At 40.0% G+C, this 19,761-nt stretch overlaps 2 protein-coding genes across 17 annotated transcripts; one reads left to right on the top strand and one right to left on the bottom strand.

The window, feature by feature from the left end:
• Positions 1–630: 630 nt before the first annotated feature.
• syt1b (synaptotagmin Ib) lies at positions 631–19,760 on the bottom strand. 10 transcript variants are annotated; one of them, XM_086029176.1, is made up of 9 exons: positions 18,547–19,760; positions 8,190–8,340; positions 6,605–6,771; positions 4,860–4,973; positions 4,612–4,779; positions 3,988–4,155; positions 3,092–3,209; positions 2,794–2,927; positions 631–1,859 (listed from the first exon to the last, which is right to left on the bottom strand). In XM_086029176.1, exons 2-9 carry the CDS (start codon positions 8,320–8,322, stop codon positions 1,656–1,658), a joined length of 1,206 nt encoding a protein of 401 aa, XP_085885302.1. In that variant the 5' UTR covers positions 8,323–8,340; positions 18,547–19,760; the 3' UTR covers positions 631–1,655. The 10 variants fall into 10 exon arrangements, with proteins under 10 accessions (XP_085885302.1, XP_085885300.1, XP_085885304.1 ...); XM_086029174.1 differs by having other exon boundaries at positions 8,190–8,331; XM_086029178.1 differs by lacking the exon at positions 18,547–19,760 and adding an exon at positions 13,172–13,226 and having other exon boundaries at positions 8,190–8,331.
• Positions 4,271–19,732, top strand: bbs10 (Bardet-Biedl syndrome 10). Of its 7 annotated transcripts, XM_086029164.1 has the most exons (9): positions 9,700–10,040; positions 10,772–10,833; positions 12,155–12,219; positions 12,723–12,749; positions 13,195–13,394; positions 15,640–16,671; positions 16,759–17,204; positions 18,312–18,406; positions 18,776–19,732. In XM_086029164.1, exons 5-9 carry the CDS (start codon positions 13,204–13,206, stop codon positions 18,938–18,940), a joined length of 1,929 nt encoding a protein of 642 aa, XP_085885290.1. In that variant the 5' UTR covers positions 9,700–10,040; positions 10,772–10,833; positions 12,155–12,219; positions 12,723–12,749; positions 13,195–13,203; the 3' UTR covers positions 18,941–19,732. The 7 variants fall into 7 exon arrangements, 6 of the variants coding, with proteins under 6 accessions (XP_085885293.1, XP_085885290.1, XP_085885292.1 ...); XM_086029167.1 differs by lacking the exons at positions 9,700–10,040; positions 12,155–12,219 and adding an exon at positions 4,271–4,291; XM_086029166.1 differs by lacking the exon at positions 12,155–12,219.
• Position 19,761: the final 1 nt, after the last annotated feature.

Here is a 19,761-nt window from a genome sequence, read left to right as displayed (position 1 = left end):
TTTAATTAACACGCTAACGCCAATTTGAAGCATTAACAAATTAAGTATGAAGTTCTCCCTTTCAGTTTTACATGCCTTTTAATTCACACGAACTTCCGTGTTTACTTTACTGTCTACTTTAGCTTTTTACTTTAGCTTAGGTTTACTGCCAAAATATTACCCACTGCTTTACCTCTTTCTGCTTATGAAAACAATGGTGTAACTGCCAAAATATTACCAACTGCTTTACCTCTTTCTGCTTATGAAAACAATGGTGTAACTGCCAAAATATTACCAACTGCTTTACCTCTCTACTTATGAATACAATGTTGTAACTGGAACTATACTCCATCTATCTATCTATGCATCCATCTATCCACTATATATATATATATATATATATATATATATATATATATATATATATATATATATAACTATATATATATATATATATATATATATATATATATATATATATATATATTCTACTTTTAGCTTTAATACAGAAAAACTACGGAATGCTTTACCTCTTTCTACTTATGAATACAAAGTTGTAACTGAAATGATATACAGTACTCTCTCCCCCCACTCTCTCTATCCGTCCATCCATCCATCCATCCGTTTCCATTATTTTATGACACTCAAAGGTCTGGTGAAGCCTTTTATTGCATTCAAACTAATGTGATGCATATTTACAAAATAGAAATTGAATATAATAATCCCTTCTGTGTGCATATTCAACAGCTAATCAAGGAAAATTGCCTCTTCCGTTAAGTCATAATCACATCCTGTAGCAGATGTACTGTGTGTGTGGTTGGATGGGGCAGATGGAGGAAAACACATACACAACGTTTTCGTCTTGTTTAGGGTTGTACACAGGAACGTTTTGTTTTGTGTTTTTAAAGGCAAAAAAAATGTAAAAACATAGGTGCATCATAATTAGATCATGATAAAATGGAAAGTGATGAGTAAATATTTTAAAAAAGCTTTGATGTTCTTTAAGTAATCTAATACAATGGAACCTCAAATTTTCAAATATCCCCTGAAAAAAAAATATTTCCTGAAAACACTTACCTCTAAAGATTCCTCTAACCCAACTACAGAATGACATTCAATAGTGTTTTAGTTTTGCTTTGATCTTGGAGTCTCATACAGAAGGCTGGAGCTGATAGCAAAATGGAAAAGTGTGATGAAAACTACTGTCGTGGTTGTTCAGTATAATGCGGCATCAAATAATTAACACCGATGCATTACAAGAATGGAAGGTACACCGTACCCTTCAGGTATATGTACAGTGAAAGTGTAAGTAGTTTTAGTTTTATATAGTTTTACTACACAGTGATCAACTTCTTTAAGAATGTAATGTCTAATTTAAAATGTCATTTAAAATGGGTCCTGTACACTTAATACAGATTTTAAAATTGTGACAGTTTGATGCCTGAAATGATGTCTATTACCAGTTCAAATTTTGAATGAATAAAAGTTTGACCAACATCCTGTGTTCAACGTTTTAGGTTCCACTGTAAGTTATTCCTGTTACTATGCCGCCCACTTATTTTCAACATTCACTATATTTACACATTTAATGCCCATGTCTGATAAATAGAGTGGAGAAAGCTAATTGAGGAGATAATATTAGGACAGTCTGTTCATACATTGTGACCCTCAGATGTTCATTTCTTAGAAATCAGCGCATTAATTTCATCTTCCGGTTGAAGGCTGTGCCACTGCGCGATCGGCCGCCTCGGGTTGGCAAGCATGTCTGACCAATGATGTTGCTCGGTTCCAGCGACGCTCCCACCCAGCAGTACTTTCCCGATGGCATCGTTTTTTCCAATCTTGTCATAGTCCAACACGGTCACAGCTACCTGCACCTTCTGGAGATGTGGATTAATACACAAACATGGGAAATTAATGTGTTTGTAAATGTGTTTATGTGTGGACATGGGCCACATGATTGACACATTTTACAAAGATAATTAAAGCTGCAAGCTGCGATGAGGGTGCCTGCATAGCGTTGTTTTCCTGGTGAATCAACCAAATAATCGTCATACTTGTAATGCTCGGGATACCTTCTTTCAAACAGGGCTTATATGGGCAAACGTATGAGTCCCGTAATTTGACCGAAATGCGCATGCCTGGAAGAATTGGTGATTTTTCTGTCATGTTGACCATTCCCCAAATCATGAGATTAACTCCGTTAACAAAATATCGAGGGTCCTAGCACCCTCTGGCAAATGAGGGACCTTTTTGGGGGGCATCAACACATCTGAAAATGCATCTTTTTTTTTTCAAACCTTTGTATCCTGATGTCTGCATTTTAGGGGTCCTGTACAAGACAGAATGTATAAAATGTCAAGTACCCATAACCAACAATTAAGGAAGTTGGTCATTTTTGGTTAGAAGAAGCCATGGAGCGAAGTCCATGGTACATATTTTGATCAACCCCTACAAGGGAATTTGTCCAAATGAGCCGCAATCTGAATCAGGTATCTGAAACAGATGGGCGGGGCTAAAGTGCAAAGCTTTTTTGCTTACACCATTTAATATTTGCAGAGCATGGCATCAAAGTAGATCATTTGAAGGAATGGCCATGCATATGGTAGCTTGAATACATTGACTTGGTTGTGACACAAGGAGCTAAAGGGGGGAAGATATTTTTGAGGGCTCACAGTCAAGAAGATGGTGCCGCTTGCAGCTTTGATTGTTGTGGGGGTCGAACTGCATTGCAAAATTCTGAGAGGTGTTTCTCAGTATTACCATTGTCTCTAATGCAACGGAAAGTAGTACAGTAGGTGTGCCTGTATGTACCTCTATCTGTTCACACGACACTTCAAAGCTGAATGACTCATTATAGTAGGGGTTCAAAGTGTTCTTCTTGATGGTGGTTTTCTTTTTCTTGAGTCTTTTCCCATTCAGCATCAAGTGGATCTTCACATAAGGGTCTGATGAGGAGAATGGCAACATTAATTGGCGCAGTTCATTTAGCAGTGTGCATCCAAAGTGGCTGCTCCTTAACTCAAGTACTAAAAACATCTCAAGTTAATTGTGTTTCACTTAAAAATTTACATCTCTTAAAATTTGAGAATTTAGCGTGTTATTGACTCACCTGATAATCCACCCACATCCATTTTCTTCAGGTTTTTGGCCTCCAGAATCACCACAGTCAGCTTCCCAGCTGTCGGAACATACCTCAAGGACAAACAAATGTCTCCGAGCCGCTCAGCCTGACACGCAGAAAGAGAGGTACTGATGTTCCAGGAAAGATGTATTCCTCACCACGTAGGTAAGGTACACAATCAAATAAAACTCAATACATGAAAACTGTTAATAATCCCCACAGTGAAGATATCCTTGACTTCAGCCCTCGAGGAGCAGGTAAAGCTCGGTCTTAGAGCCTCAAGCAGGAATAAAGGTACTGAATTGACCAAAAAAATCCTTTAGGAGCTTGAATACAGCAAACTTGAATTTTTAATTACCGGTATACAGGTATATCATATCCAATTACACTTAAATAGTGATAATAATCTGTGTATGTAGCGGCCTGATGGAAAATGAACATTTGTGAATTGTATTGTTTATGTTCTAAGGGGAACTGTAAAACATTGTTTATTGTGTTAAATGTTTTATTTGAAAAAAGAGATTAATTATGAATCTTCTAAATGATTACTATGATTGCTTTAAAAGAATTCCACCACTGTTCAATACATCACTGTCTCAGATCTGTGATTTTTTAACTTGCACTTCTTGAAGCAATACCGTGATAATAATGATAATGGTGAAATGTGCTTTTCATATTGTTACATCACTAATTACATCTGGGTGTTACTTCGATATTTCTTATACTCTATGTCCATCTCATACTCTGGCAGTATCAATCAAATCAGAGCCTTGCCTTTGTGAGGGCGGAATTTTTATTTTTTTCTTTTGTATTGGATCTAATTCGATGATGTCGGGTTCACACAACAAAGTCTAGAAATCGCTGTTTTATACACAAACACCCACCTCCTCTTTTTCCGCCTTCTGCAGATCCCGCCACTCCTGCAGCGACTGGCTGAAGTCAACGCTGCTCATTGGGATCTTCACCACTCCGATGGCATCGTGCTTGGAGAAGCGGTCAAAGTCGTACACAGTCATCACCAGTGTCTTGCCACCCAGCTCTGTGTACGGCACCTGTACGGCCGCACAAGCATCCACAAGTTAGACCATGTACAGTATGTATTGCCTTCTCTGAGCCTTTTTTGTGATGATACCACTACAGACGAGTACCAATGGCGAACAAGTGTGAGGGTGACTATACAACAGGAATGTAAGCGAAATCCTTTTATATACAGTACAACATGAACTGTTTGAGCACAGTGAACTAGTAGTTAGCACGTCTGCCTCACACGGTGTGCATGAATTGATTGGTGTATTACTTCTTTTTATTTTTCCCATAACTAGGTCAGACAATTAAAATTCAAATGATTGTAATCAAATTTCATTTTATTCCTATGGGAAAAAAAACTATTACAAATCCAAATCTGATGACGATCAGCATCCTGAATCAGAATGTTTTTGACCTGTAACTAATTTCCACGGTAAATGTAATTATTAAAAAAAAAAAAAAAAAAAGATGAAAAAAATTACCTTAAATGTGAACGTCTCGTTGAAGTTGGGTTCCAGCGTCTTTCTGTGAACTTTGGTTTCAAACTTCTTCTTTTTGTCTGGGAGTAGATAGACTTTAACGTAAGGGTCCGAGCTTCCACCTACATCCATGGCTGGAAGCCCGGCGGCCTGCAAGATGCCCACTACGAGCTAGTGTGAGAGCAGAGAATATTAAACATTAAGAACAATTGTTATTGTCAAATGACAATAAGAATTGGGAGACAGCTCACCATATTATCAGTGAAGTTGTAGTCCAATGTGAAATGTAGTCTGCCCAACTTTTCATCCTCCTTTGGCTGGATATCTGCCAACTCTGTTTCCTTCTTGCTTTCGACTTTTAGTGGCTGTACACACACAACGTAACAAAACATGCCAGCGGGTCATTTACTCTTAACACTAATGGACAGGGAAAAAATCTGGATGAAGCATATTCAACTCATATCAATTTTGTTATTTTCACTATTTATTCTGTAATGAAACTGAGCTAACCCTGACCCAATGTGAAGAACCACTGTGTTTATTATTATTCTGCTGACAAATTAATCACATTTTGATGGAACCTCCACATCTCTAAAAACTTTTTGCAAGTGTAAATCATTGCATTATGGGTCATAAATCATTCACAAACAATAGGATCAAAGGGTTGGTGACATAAGCAGAACCTCGCTCTCCTCTCTCAAAACCAGTATAGCCACAGTTGAAAGCAGGTATCCTCAACAGATGGGCAAATGTTTGCTTATACAATCTAATGTGGGTGCATCATGACCCCAAAGTTTGATGATATTTTTAGGATTTTCAAAAAATTTGAAAAATATGATCCCCAGAAACATTACATGAAATTTTGTGTGCATTCAGTATCATGACATAACATAAAATAGTTTCAAGGACCCATACTGAAGCACCCATTTTACCGGCATTCTGGTTTGACAAAGTCCTACTAGAGAATCCGTCAAAATGAGTCCCAATTGGAAGCAGGCAACCTAGACAAATGGGTTATGATATATTGAGACGCTTTTTAGCCTATACCACACCTAATCTGGGAAGAGCATGCTGTCAGTGTAGATAATTTCGAGAAATTTCTATGGAAAAGTTGGCACAAGCAAACCGTTCATTGCTGCTATTTTATTTGTTAATATGCTATTCCTCCCCCCCCACCCTCCTACAATACATGGTAAATTCAAGACCCAATTGTGATGCAAGGTGCGAAAAGGGGAAAATGGATTTTCTCATATATGTGATGTTGCGGTGTTATATGTTGTTGTTGTTAATGTTGTTTTTAAATAATTAAACATTCAGATGGTCACAAGGACCCATGAACATTTTGTACCAAAGAAACAAACATAACATAACACAGAAACATAACAAATCATGGCTGCTTGTACAACTGCTCTTTTTATAGTCATTAGTCAATGCACAGCTATAAGGTGTCTGAGGTTTAGGCAGCCACGCGTCAAGACAGCAGCGAAAAACTAAATGCGTGCTGTGCAATGCATCCCTTTATGTGAACATAAAGTAACAAGTCCCATACCTGTCAACTTGTACGTTTCCCCCGTATTTTGTACGTTTATTGATAATTTCAAATTGTGTACGCCGTATAACAATTTTTGTACGGGAAAAAAAAAAATTAAAAATTAAACTCGTTTTTTATTTGACCGATCTCGTTTTGCCCATTTCGGCTCTAATCCGGAGCGTCCGTTAGCGATTCCGACTACAAACTTCGGCCGACTTTCACGAGCAAAGCAACCCCCCGCCCCCCGTTGAACGAAAAAAAACTGTGTAAGATTCTATTTAGAAATGTCCGTTCAGTTTCCCCCACCTCTCCCGCTGAGCGATAAATACTGTGTAAGATTATATTCTGAAATGTACAGGCAAATTACAACTTTTCTAAGATTCAGCACAGCCCGGGGTTGACAGGTATGAAATCCCGACGTCAGCACCATGATAAATTACAAGCTCAAGGCTACAGGAAGTGTACCTCTTTGGAAAGGCCATCATTTTCCGTGTCAAAATCTCCACCCTTGCTCTTCTCTTTTCCTTTTTTCTTGTCCTTGTCCTTCAGACATTTCTTCCATGCGCACACTCCAAAGGAGAGCAGTACACACAAACTCACAATACAGAAGGCCGCTACGACCCACGATGATGCTGCAAAATAATATACACACTCAAAAAACAAACACATTTAATCTGAAATTCTCACATCGGTGAAATAAAAACAATATATATATATATATATATATATATATATATATATATATATATATATATATATATATATATATATATATATATATATATATATATATATATATATAGGCGGCACGGTGGTCGACTGGTTAGCACGTCCGCCTCACAGTTCAGAGGTCGCGGGTTCGATCCCGGCTCCGGCCTCCCTGTGTGGAGTTTGCATGTTCTCCCCGTGCCTGCGTGGGTTTTCTCCGGGCACTCCGGTTTCCTCCCACAGTCCAAAAACATGCATGGTAAGTTGATTGGATACTCTAAATTGCCCCTAGGTGTGATTGTGAGTGCGGATGTTTGTCTCTGTGTGCCCTGCGATTGGCTGGCAACCAGTTCAGGGTGTCCCCCGCCTACTGCCCAAAGACAGCTGGGATAGGCTCCAGCACGCCCCGCGACCCTTGTGAGGAGAAGCGGTACAGATAATGGATGGATGGATATATATATATATATATATATATATATATATATATATATATATATATACACACACACACACACACACCCCCCCACACACACACACACACACACACATGTATGTATATTCATTCATTCATTATCCATACCGCTCATCCTCACAAGGGTCGCGGGCGTGCTGGAGCCTATCCCAGCTGTCTTCGGGCAGGAGGCGGGGGACACCCTGAATTGGTTGCCAGCCAATCGCAGGGCACACAGAGACAAACATCCGCACTCACAATCACACCTAGGGGCAATTTAGAGTGCCCAATCAACTTACCATGCATGTTTTTGGAATGTGGGAGGAAACCGGAGTACCCGGAGGAAACCCACACAGGCACGGGGAGAACATGCGAACTCCACACAGGGAGGTCGGGGCCGGGATCGAACCCACGACCTCTGAACTGTGAGGCGAACTAGCTAACCAGTCATGCGTGAACCCTGATATGTCGAGGGACCACTATAAACGTATTAAAACACAATTTTTAAACACATGCAAAACCAATTGACCATGTCGGAATATCTACTTTTAAGTGGCCACAACATTAGGTACTAGAAAGATTCTCATCTTAGCATGATGCAGCACACTTGTACTCTGTTGCAAACTACTGTACAACTACATAAAAAAAATACTTTAGGAAACTTCATTTATACTTCTCTGATAGCATCAATCAAAATCAAAAGTGAGCATTTATTATCTTTGTAAAGGCAGACTTGATACAACTGTTGTATTATTTGAAAGAATCATACGATTGTGAGGCTCTACCTAATTGTAAGGGACTCTGAAACAGTTTTTATTAAGACCGTTTTTGTACAGTATGTATATACTGCATTGTCTCAGCAATGTAAGTTGCAATATAGCATTAGCTCACTGTGGATTCGGTGAGGCTCACTCATGAACTTGTTAGGACTTTGGCCTGCAGGATGCGTTTGGTTTTCTGTGGCGTTGGGCCATTGCGTGGCTCTCGTTGGGGTGATCGGAACAGCTTGGTGCGTTCCCGTCATGTTATATTCCTGAAAGGACTGAGAATTACATCCTTGGAGAAAAGGGGAACAAGTTTAAAGAGAACAATAACACTCAGCAGAGCAAGGACCTCTATCAAGGCTATCCAAATTAGTATCAGCACCAAAATGTTCACCTTCATATACATACAGTACCCACCTCCTGAATATGGAAAAAATATGTTCAATGCGGCATATTATGTAAAACAGTTTTTCTTCACACGCTGGGTTAGTAGTCACCACCCCCTAATCTTTTACCCCGGTCGTCATGGTAAAGACAGCCTTTCATATAGGTTGGGGTGGAGTGAGCAGTGGCTCACTTGATTGCCTTGATTTATTGTTAGCCAGTCAACAAAACACAACAAACAAACATCATCAACAAAATCACATATATACATTAACAATTAGCACTAAAAAGCACTTTAATTGACCATCAGGGACTGAAGTGGGCCATTGTCCGGTCTCTTAACCTCAACCCCATGATTAATCAAATGATAGCTGAGCCACGCGTCTTTGAAAAATTGCCAACGTGGGAGAACTAACATCACCACTAAGATTATTCCATAATGGCACTACCCTGTTACTAAAAAATATATTTTCTAAGATCGAATTTAGAACATTTAACTTGAAGTTTTAAATTATGACCTCTTGTACAATCCGACAGTGCATACTCAAAAAACAGGACCATCCCATCAAAATTGGCGGAGTTCGGTGAAGCTTAAAAAAAGGTTGAATAATGTGCTTTACTACCTTTCTCATAAAATTGTTACTTACTATGACAAGTTTTAATGATTAAGAAGTATAGCTAGAAGATGACAGTTGTTAAAGAACCTGTAAAGTGATTTAAGTGATTTGTTTCAAAATACATTAAATATGTTTGAAGATAAATGAGGAAAACATATGCAAAGACTGAGAGAAATGTACCGGTAGCTAGTACTGAAGTGTTGAAATATTTTCCCCCCATTTTAGCTAGCTAGTAGCCGCCCGTGGGCTGTGGACCAGTGCACTGGCTTTGGAGTGGTTCAACTCTCCACGTGCAGCCCAACACAACAGAGACAGGACAGTTAACTATTTATTAGGTTTGATAAATAGCCAGAATGTTGATGAGCTAGCTAGCTAGTAAGTTAATGAGTTAACATGACAACCCAGCAAACTCTCTAGACTGGTTTCGTCGTCAATTAAATCCGTTATGTGTCATATGTGGGTATAACAGAGACACTTCAGGGAAAGCTAATTGTTTAATAAACATTGCGGCAATTCAGTTTCTGACGCACACAAAATGAAATGGTGTGTGTGGGTCACACAGGCACATTTTTAAGTGACATCTGGAAGGGAAGCGGGCGTTTTCAGTCCAACAAAAGTCTCACACAATTTTGGAGCATCATTTGATACACTTGGTGAGTTTTTTTTTTTTTTAATTCCTTTAAAATTGACAGAAATTACTTTTTTGGGTCTAAAATTCAATAGGGCCCTAATATAGGTCTTGCATCTAACAAATAAGTAAATAAATAAATCACAAACTTCAGCTAAATGGAATTGATCAATTGGCGCCATAACATTCTTGTATGACCGTCGGTGTCAGGTGACTTCTCCATTTTCTGCTGTTTAGGCACTAACAACATAGCAGGATGTACATTGTTCAACTGCGATTGACCGTGCTGTGACATGGAGGGCAGAAGGGAGCATCAAGCATGAGAACGTGTGTGCGCACTGCTCCTGAGGTGACAGCTATGCGCCAAGGTTATTGTCGTCCTCGACAAACAGTATTATTGTTGGTTTTTTTTTGTTTTTTTTATAGGGGTTTTTATCAGTTTTTCCATTTCTTTATTCATTAACTTTGTACTGGTCACCAGACAAACAACGCACAACACAGACAAATTGGCAGTTTGGCACAAACAACCTTTCACACTCAAATTAACTAACACCTGTGTGGACAATTTAGAGTATTCATTGAACCTAACAGAGATTATTTATTTATTTTTTTTTATCATCAGAGGAAGGAGATCCGTAGAAAAATGACATGAACATAGGGAGAAAATGCCTAATTGAGATTTGACTCCAGAACTTCTAGATTGTGAATCATACGTGCTAACACCTAGTCCAATGTGCTTCCCAGTTCCTCCCTTTTATTACACAAAATGCTGACATAAATAAATTATACAATTGTAAGATGTTCTTAACATTATTTACACTATATACAGTACATATCCAACTAGTAATACACTGTTTCTTACATTCAGAATTGAAGAATCATGTAGACTATTTTTAAAAATATATTTATATAAGAAATGCTCATACTCACAATATTCCAAATGTGTTACATTATAAAAATGCTTGATTGAAAGTGTTCAGCATCAAAGAGAGTCAAAAACAGACCTACCAATTTTCCGACTGTTCAAACAGCAGCGATGTCCGGACTCACAAGTGCTCCCTTTCCCCCCCACATACACAGAGGAAGAGGAGGAGGAGAGAGGATGATAGAACTGGACAAGACAGGCGGAGGACAAGCATGTGGTAAGGGAGAGAGTCACTGTGTCGTGCCGTCCTTTGAGTTTTCGGGCCACTCAGATAGTTTTAAGAGCCACAATGAGGAACTGGACGTGATAGTTTTGAATGTAAACTTTGGTCATGTTGCATCTCAAGTATTAATAGGAGTCTCACGGGAGTGTGGTTATCTGAATGTCTCATCCATACTGGTCACCCTCACCGTACCACTTCTGAATATTCATCAGTGTGGTGACATTGCTTTTTAAAACCTTGTTAACATACTGAAAGTTCAGCAGTAGTATGCATTAACATTCAGATAAAGCATAATAGCATGTATGTGTTTGTGTGTGAGCATCTCACTGCATAAGCACCCTGATATTTTCTATGTATAGACAATAGCTGCCTGATTTAGAACCTTAGGATGTGGTTTCTGCAGCAACAGAGAGAGATCAGGTTCCGGACCCAGGCCCCGTTCACCTTGAAACACCAGAAATGAGCGAGAGATGCTGTACAGAAGGGAGGTTAGCAAAGAGAGAGTGTGCCAGGCAGGGAAGGTTGCACACAAAGTGGATTCAAGGATGAATTCAATCATTTTTGATAAAGGTTAAGGTCACCGAGACTTCATAAAACACTTTGTAGGCGTTTTTTTATCATCTTGGGAATACACTGAGGGATTCCTTCCAAAGTTATAAGACAAATATGGCAACAATGTCGACGAGGACTAAAAACTGACGTCACTGAAAATTCTTTTCTACAGTCCCACTTGAGTGCACTTCATTAATATATTATGAGACGAACATTAGCATAGTTGTGTTTTCAATATGACCAATACACACAGGCTTGTTATTTAAAATGCAAAATATTATTCACTAGAAATGTACTAATAAAATTCAGGCTTTAAAATGTGAACTATAATTTATCAACTAATAAAAAAGTATCTTTTAAAATGTGGTCTTTAATTTACCCACTCATTTTTAAATGTGGAAAATAACTGAACTAATATTAAACATTTAAAATGTGAAACATTTCACTAATAAAAACCTGTTTAACACTCTGATTCTTAATATACTATTGATTTGCTAATAAAAAAATGCATTCAAAGTGTGGGATATTGTTATTGAATAAAAAATAATTACTTAAAATGTGGAATATATTTTACTTGACAATACGTAAAGTAAGTGTAGACTAACCCTAACATACGCTAACAGTAGTCACACATCCGTTCGTAACTGCGAAATGTAGTAATGTCGTATGTCAGGAAGACCGCTATCCAACTTAATAACTGCAATTCATACCGCCACACGCTGAGTAGCAGTAGTGTCTTCTGATTGACGTTGCGTATGCGTAGATACAATAGAAGAAGCTCCGTCTCCTGGATACAGATGGAAGCGTCGTTGTTTGGATTCCATAACGGTGAGTTGTTGTTCCATGTTTATTTCCTCAAATATTATCAGCTGTGTGTGGCTTCTCGATAGGCAGAAAGTGTCGCTCTTTGACTCGATGGGACATACAGAGGAACATAATAAGACTGCGTAAATCGCCACTTGTCGTCAGATTAGCAAAGCGATAGCTAGCAGGCAACGGTGTGTACGTCGATGTGTCCCAAGTATTGGTTAAGTCAGTGTGACAGTATTCATAATAACGATTAACTGTTGTAGCACGTGTACCTAACCTAATATCCATTGAGTACAATTCAACAGTTTTGCATTAAGCATGAATGGCATGCTAGGGAGGATACAAAGGCTTTTCATTATAAGAATACTGATGAATGAATTTTGTCTGGTAAAACTGTACAAGTGTAGTGTAGTGTTAAATTTTCTCCCCTCGCAAACATTGCATGGAATAAAAACATGTATCACAATTTTAGTAGCATGCAGATAGATGTATAAAACAATCTAAAACATGTTTCTTTGCAGGGTCATGAAGCTGGGCAAAACAAAAAGGTAGCAGTTTCATTTCCATCAATCCATTTTCTACAGTGCTCGTACTTAGACAACTGAGTTGAATACGTATTGGATCCCCGCTGCGTGCATTTTGGATCGCCAGTCGCCAGTCAATTGCAGGGCACATGTGGACAAACAAGACTACACACTCACATTCACACACATATAGACAGTTTTGAGACTTAAAAAAGTCTAACATTGATAGTTTTCGAATGTGGGAGGAAGCTGGACTACCTAGGGAGAACATGTAAACTCCATACAGGCAGGCCGGAACAGAGATTCAAACTCAGAATCTCAGAACTGCCAGGCACCAATGCTAACCACTCGTACACACCGCTGCCCACAATCACATTTGCCCAAAATATTTACTGACTCCATCAGCCTAAGGAGTGTGGACATAATGCATTTATTTTGCAAATTACCTTCAGACATTCGTCTTTTCTAGTGATTTGGAATGCCACAAGTGCAGCACCTTCACCAGAAACATCTCATGCAGACCGTGTGTGCGCTGGAAGCTGTCGTCCTGCGCACCTTCGGCCCTGAGGGAGGACAGGTGCTTTTCACCCGAGACAACGGACATGTGATGTTGAGTCGCAGCGGGACACGTATTCTCACGGCACTACGACTTGAGCACCCGCTCGCCAGGTAACGACTCAGCTTCCTGCAGTCAGATAATTAGATGCATGATTACATCAGCGTCTGGTGTCTATGTATAAAATACGTTTGGGGCAGCGACAGTTGTTTTGACACAACACCTTTACTAGCATCCAACACCTACAGCAATGTCCGGTCTCTAATACTACCAGCAATGGTAGAAAATGTTTAGGTAGACCTTTCCCCACTCATTATGTGTCAGTGCTGTTTATGCAAAACTGCGACCCGGACAAAGGGTGGGTAAATGCTGTATTTACAGCCAGTGTGAAAGGCTAAGGACATGTATTTTAATTAAGAAGTGTCTGGCGTAAAATTTAAAAAATTTGCCAGACATTGACAATTACTTTCAACACAACCATTTTTGGAAAATTGTGTCAAATTTGACACTTCTGTCCTGATACTGCCCCCAAAGACGAAAAATGACTGGTCCCTCCATTTTGTATCAGTGCTGTTTACCCACCTTATTATTATGAGCCCTTGCACCTAATATATTATGAGCGTGAGTTCAGCGGAGCTGGCTTTTGCGCTAATCCACTTTCAATGAGCCATTACACGCCAAGCTGATGGTCGGCTGACGTCGCTTGGTGTGTAACAGCTTTCAGAGATGAAAAACATGTGGGACTATCAGTGGTCGCAGCTCAATTGACACACCATTACAAACCTCACTGCCTACTAATATGGAGGGGTGGTTGGATAGCATGAAAAAGTGGCCAAAGGTAATGTACAGTTGCATTTGTAGCAAATTTTTAAACTCTGTAGCTTCTGACGGTGAGATAATGAGCATCATAAAAACTGATGAGTATCGGTATAATACAGATGGTCGCGTTTTATTGAAAGAGGTGTGAGACAGTCTTATTGACCCAAAAGCAGACGGAGTGCCCAGTCAAACCCTTAAAGTTCCTAATCATCTAACATCTTGAAAATATAGTACCGGTAAGCACTTAACAGGTGCAATGTAAATAGTCTAACGATAAATGTAGATCTGAAAAGATAGCACACTTTATTTCTTCAAGTTAAGTTTGTAAAAATAAAGTATGGCTATACCTCAATTGTTTCATTTAAAAAAAAAAAATCACTGACTTAAATATGTATGTATGTGCATACGCATAAGTATATTTATATCTAATTACATATTAAATATTTCTCTTGGAGTCGCAGAATTTACTTACAACCACGGACAGCTGTGCAAGGACAGTTTTAAATGCTACGGCAACTGATCATTGTTCAGAAAAGAAAACAATAAACATTTAAATAAACTGCTAAGTGCAATGAAAACCTGCTAGCAGCTAAAAGCTCTCACAGGAAGTTGCGCCCATTATTGTTTCTACATCAGCGTCCCCAGGAAAAAGTTGGATACAAAACTGGCACTGGGACAAAAGATCAAAAGACATGTTCCTTCAATCCAAGTTGTCCATAAAGTCTTTTTACAAGTTAACCAATCTATTAAAAATCCAAATGGAGTAGACAAATTGGTGGATGTTATTATAAAATGAGGTTTTACTTAAAAGGGGAAGTCAACCCAAACATTTTTTTCAAGAATATGTTGTATGCTGGCTAGTTGAAACAGGACATTCTGATTAATATTGCATTTATGGAATATCACAAAATCCACCCATTTTTATCCATTTCAGGGGTCGGCCATTTTGTCACACCTGCCGACTGAAAATGACATAGAAGTTGCTCAGGGCTCAGATAACAAACAATCATGGCTCAGCTTCAGAAAACAGGTGAGCTGTGATTGGTAGTTACCTGAGCGCTGAGCGACTGTGATGTCATTTTCAGTCAACGGAGGGTGACAAAATGCCCCCCTGAGATGGCTAAAAACGGGTGGATTTTGGCTCCTGAACTCATATTCCACAAATACAATTTTCATCAGGATGCCTTGCCTTATTCTTGAAAAAAAAATGTTTGGGTTGACTTTAAGCTTTAAGTTATCTTGCCTGATTAATACACCTCTATATGGGCACCAATAGTTGCACTAAAAATCAGCAAGAAGTACTCCGATTCTTTCCGTACTTACTGTTGCGAAGCCTTATCAGTTGTGGTAATGACATCAGTGAGCTTTTGCTTCAAGTCATTGATGTCCTGTAGCTTTGTTCAATTTGCATCTTTAAAATAACCCTATATAGATAAGTCCAGGGAAGTCATATAGGGTGAACAATTCGGCCAGGGAATTGGAATTGAAATTGTAAAGAGATTTTGAAGACACCCTGTATTTGCTTCTCTTTCATTATAGGATGATGGTTGAGTGCGTCTGGAAGCACAGCGGGAAAACAGGGGATGGATCCAAATCATTTATCCTTCTTGTGGCATCGTTGTTACGCACCATTTACACTGCAGCTTCTAAGGAGCCAAATGTATCCCGCATCTATAACTCAAGGGAAGTAGCCGAGTCCGCCACTGCCAGGCGCTTGGCTGACCAAATGCTGGATTTTGCGTTGGAGAAGCTGGATGATCTGATCGCTCTAGCGGTGGCTCCTTATGGATTCTGTCTTTCAGCGGAGGATTTGACTACAAGCGCACAATCGGCATCTAACTCGGACAAGGTTCATGTTGAAATGTTGTTCGCGTCTTTCTTTTGTACTCGTTTGGGTCGTGCCCACTGTGACTTAATGGGCGAGCTCACTTTCAAACTGCTCTGTAACTGGAGCTGTAAAAATGATGAATGTTCTCAATCAGACAAGATCAGGAGTTTTCAGAGTAGTTTGGTCGTAAACTCAAATGGCTGTGAATCAAATTTATCCCCCTCATCACTCCAGTTTCTAAATGACAATTTCCCTGCGCTGCATACGCCGGTGTCTGGCATTCCTGTTAGTCGTTCACATTTGATTGAAGGACAAGTCATCCACAGGGACTTTGCCACACACTACCATGCCAATCACCAGCATCCAGTCAAGGCGGTGGTTTTTACCACATCCCTGCAATCCAAATGGCTAAACGCAAGCGACGTGCTGGAGATCGGGAATGGAACAGACGGCAAGAGCGTCATGCACTTCAGCGCCTGGACGGAAAGCTCACTGGAGCATATTTTTGCCACCCTTCACACACTTGGAGTCTCCATCCTGCTGTCTGCCGTCAAACAGTCTGAAGCTGTCCTGACTTTGGCGACACAGGCCGAGATGTGCGTCGTGGAATGTGTCGCCGAAGATGAACTTGCGCTCTTCCTCCACTTGAGCGGGGTCTTGGCTGTCTCAGACTGGCGGGGGATTCAACCAGAAAATATTGCTTCTTTGGCATTTTGTCGACCGATACTTCTGGGAGCCCATAGGTGAGAACACATTTGATGACAACATATTGTTGATGCTGCCCTCATGTGGTTTGATGGTCACAACTACACCTTTTCTCCCTTCCACAGATACGTTCACGTGGCTTTTCCCGATTCCAAAGGAATGCAGCCCTGTAGTATCATCATCTGCGGCTTGGGTGAAGGGCAAACGGATCAATACGCAAGTGCTGTTCAGGATGTTATCCGTATGCTGCGAACAACATGGGAGCCCGTGGGTCCAACTGTTAAAGATCCATCCTCTATTTCGCCAGGCTGCGTCATACCCGCTGGCGGTACTTTTGAGTTTCTCTTACACCGCGCCCTCCTGCAACATGGCCGCTCTCACGCCGTTTCTAAAGACGTAGCTCTTGTTTGCCAAGTCTTGGCAGACGCACAACTGCATCTTCCCCATCATATTCACTCCAACAAGCCGAGACGTTTCTTACAGATTCAATCAAGACTCTGGAGCTTTTATCGGAATCCTTTCCCAACTGACGGATTGTTATGCGAGCCAGAGATTAACCAAGCAAATCATGGTGAGAAAAGTTCTCAAGGAGACACTAAACCACATACGTATTGTTTATCAGGACTTGAGTCTGTTTCCTGTAAGTACCATCTCATTTTGGCTGTGCTGCAATGTGTCAAAAGTCTCCTTCGAGTTGACACTGTGCTGCACATATCCACTGAATTGCACCCAAAATCAACTGAATACAATAATTCCTCCGAGGATGAAGACTGAGGTTTTTGACATGATGTGAAAGTTAAAATAATGTTTTTTCATCTTCTACTTAGGTGAGAGTTGCAGTTGTTTGCACTTTATCATGTTTACCATATCGTCTCTGTTTCTCAAAGCGGAAGTCAACCCAAACATTTTTTTCAAGAATATGTTCTATGTAGGTCAACTAGTTGAAACATGGCAGTCTGATTAATATTGTGTTTGTGGAATATGAGTTAAGCAGCAAAAATCCACCTGTTTTTAGCCATCTCTGGGGGCGGCCATTTTGTCACTTCTGTCAACTGAAAATGGCATCACAGATGCTCAGGGCTCAGATAACCACCACTCATATTTAAATCATTTTGGGCAAACTTTGTGCGATATATTTGTGAGTGTTAATGATTTGTTATGAATGCCAAAAGCTTGTAAACTTCCAGATTTGTAAGCAGTTTCTCAGCTTTGATCTGATTGGTTCCTGATCAATCTGATGAGAAAAGCAATCATCCAATCGTCTTACAAGGTATTTGTAAAAATGATCTGCCCTTTTCCAGTCTGTTATACATGTGCAAGTCTTTTCTTTCCACACTACAACTAAATTTGTGCTAAACAAACCATCTGATCTGGGAGTCTTATACGTAGTATTTCGTATGTAATTTCACACTTCGCCGTACACCATTCAAATCTTACACCAGTTATGTGTCATCATCACAGATAATCAATCAATGCTAGGTTTTGTTTTCAAACTCAGATTGCCTCTAGCCCCAGTTTTTATTTGGCCACTCACCATGACTTCTGTTTTTTTTTCCCCCCCTTCTCCTTATCTCATTTTCCCTTGCACTCTTCCCCTGGCCACCGCAAAGCAAATAAGAGAACAACACATACTCATAAATTTACACACATTCCTTTTTATAATCAGTGTTATCTTTAGCAGGGCTATCAGGGTGGAGGTCTGGCTGTCAACAACCAAATCACCGTGTACTTCCTTGTTCTCTAATCACACCGGGACCAGGTCTATTCCTCACAGTGAGTTAGTTAATATGAAGTGGAGTCATGAGTTTTTGAAGTTGAGTAGAAGAATAGCGCAAGATAAGCTTTCTCAGCTGGCATCTGCCTCAAATTTTGCACAACACAAAGCAAGAAATCAACCAAGTGACAACTCATACCTTAGAAAAGTTGGTGCTATCTTCAATCAAGGTACTACTGTATTTTTTAAACTTGACTTTTGAATTTCTTGTATCACTAGGGTCCCCACATCAAGTGTAAAATTACACAAACTGGTGCATGTTTTGTTAGCTACTGTTAGGTTCCCTGATTCTGCTCCTTGAGCCCCGCCCCTTCCTCTCCGCCTGTGTGTGCGCGCGCGTGTGTGTGTCTATGGTTGTCTTGGTGCAGGTGTGGAGAGACAATTGGTGCTGGGACCAGGTGCAAGCCATCACCATCAGCAGCTTACTTAAGATGGGCCCAACCACCACCTCGTCGCCAGATCAAGACTCTCGATTCAGACTTTGGGAATCTAGCAACTATCCTGAACTCTTGCAAGTACTTTCAGAAAACTGAACCTGTTTTTATATCGCTTCTTAGTTTACCCTGCACCCCGCCTGTTCCCAAGACAACTTCTGGACTCGCTCTCCGTTCTACACCTTCATCCCTGTTTCAGTAAACACATCATTGTATTTCTCAACTCGTCTCCGGTCTCTGCAATTGGGCCCTCCTCACACCCAGAACCCCGACAGCTACCCATTTCTAAAAATGTCTCTGTAAGCATGGGGGTGCCGCGGAACTAACAACGGTGCCTGTTAAGATTGTGGAAAGGCAATGCATAACATGTCTAGAGATAAAACGTGTGTGCACTTACTATAGAAGATAAAAGTCAAGATTCAACTCCATTTTTGTTTATTTGACTCTCGTATCATCTATTTGTATGATATGAATTGACCAATTTCAGTAAAATGAAAAAGTATTAAAATACATAACGTTACAACATGTGCACATAGAAAGACCACTGAAAAGACAAAACGTGACCAAAACTGGAGTTTAGAAAGAGGTGAGCCAACAAAATGTCACAAAGGATAAAACGTAATTCTAAATTACAAAAATATTTTACATCTGAGAATCCTGTTAAATCAAATCAATTCACCCATTCATTTAGCAGATGATGCATTCTGCTGAAGAGGCATTGGACTTATTTGGCCATGGTCCACAACTCGTTCTGCCAATCGGCGAGAGGCCTCATTAGAGAAGTGATCAATAAACAACAAGCACTCAAATCAATCACGTGATCTCAATGTGGTACATTTCTCACTCAAGCACAGATGGCACCCATTTTATAGCTGGGCCTGACAACCACGTAGACGTAGGGTATGATAGCGCCCCCCCCC

Source organism: Filicampus tigris, chromosome 4 (genome assembly GCF_054856515.1).
Source record: "Filicampus tigris isolate MCC_2025a chromosome 4, RoL_Ftig_1.0, whole genome shotgun sequence".
In the NCBI taxonomy this organism is placed as follows: Eukaryota; Metazoa; Chordata; class Actinopteri; order Syngnathiformes; family Syngnathidae; genus Filicampus; species Filicampus tigris.
Note: the sequence above shows the minus strand (reverse complement) of the source record. Positions and strands in the feature narration are given on the sequence as shown.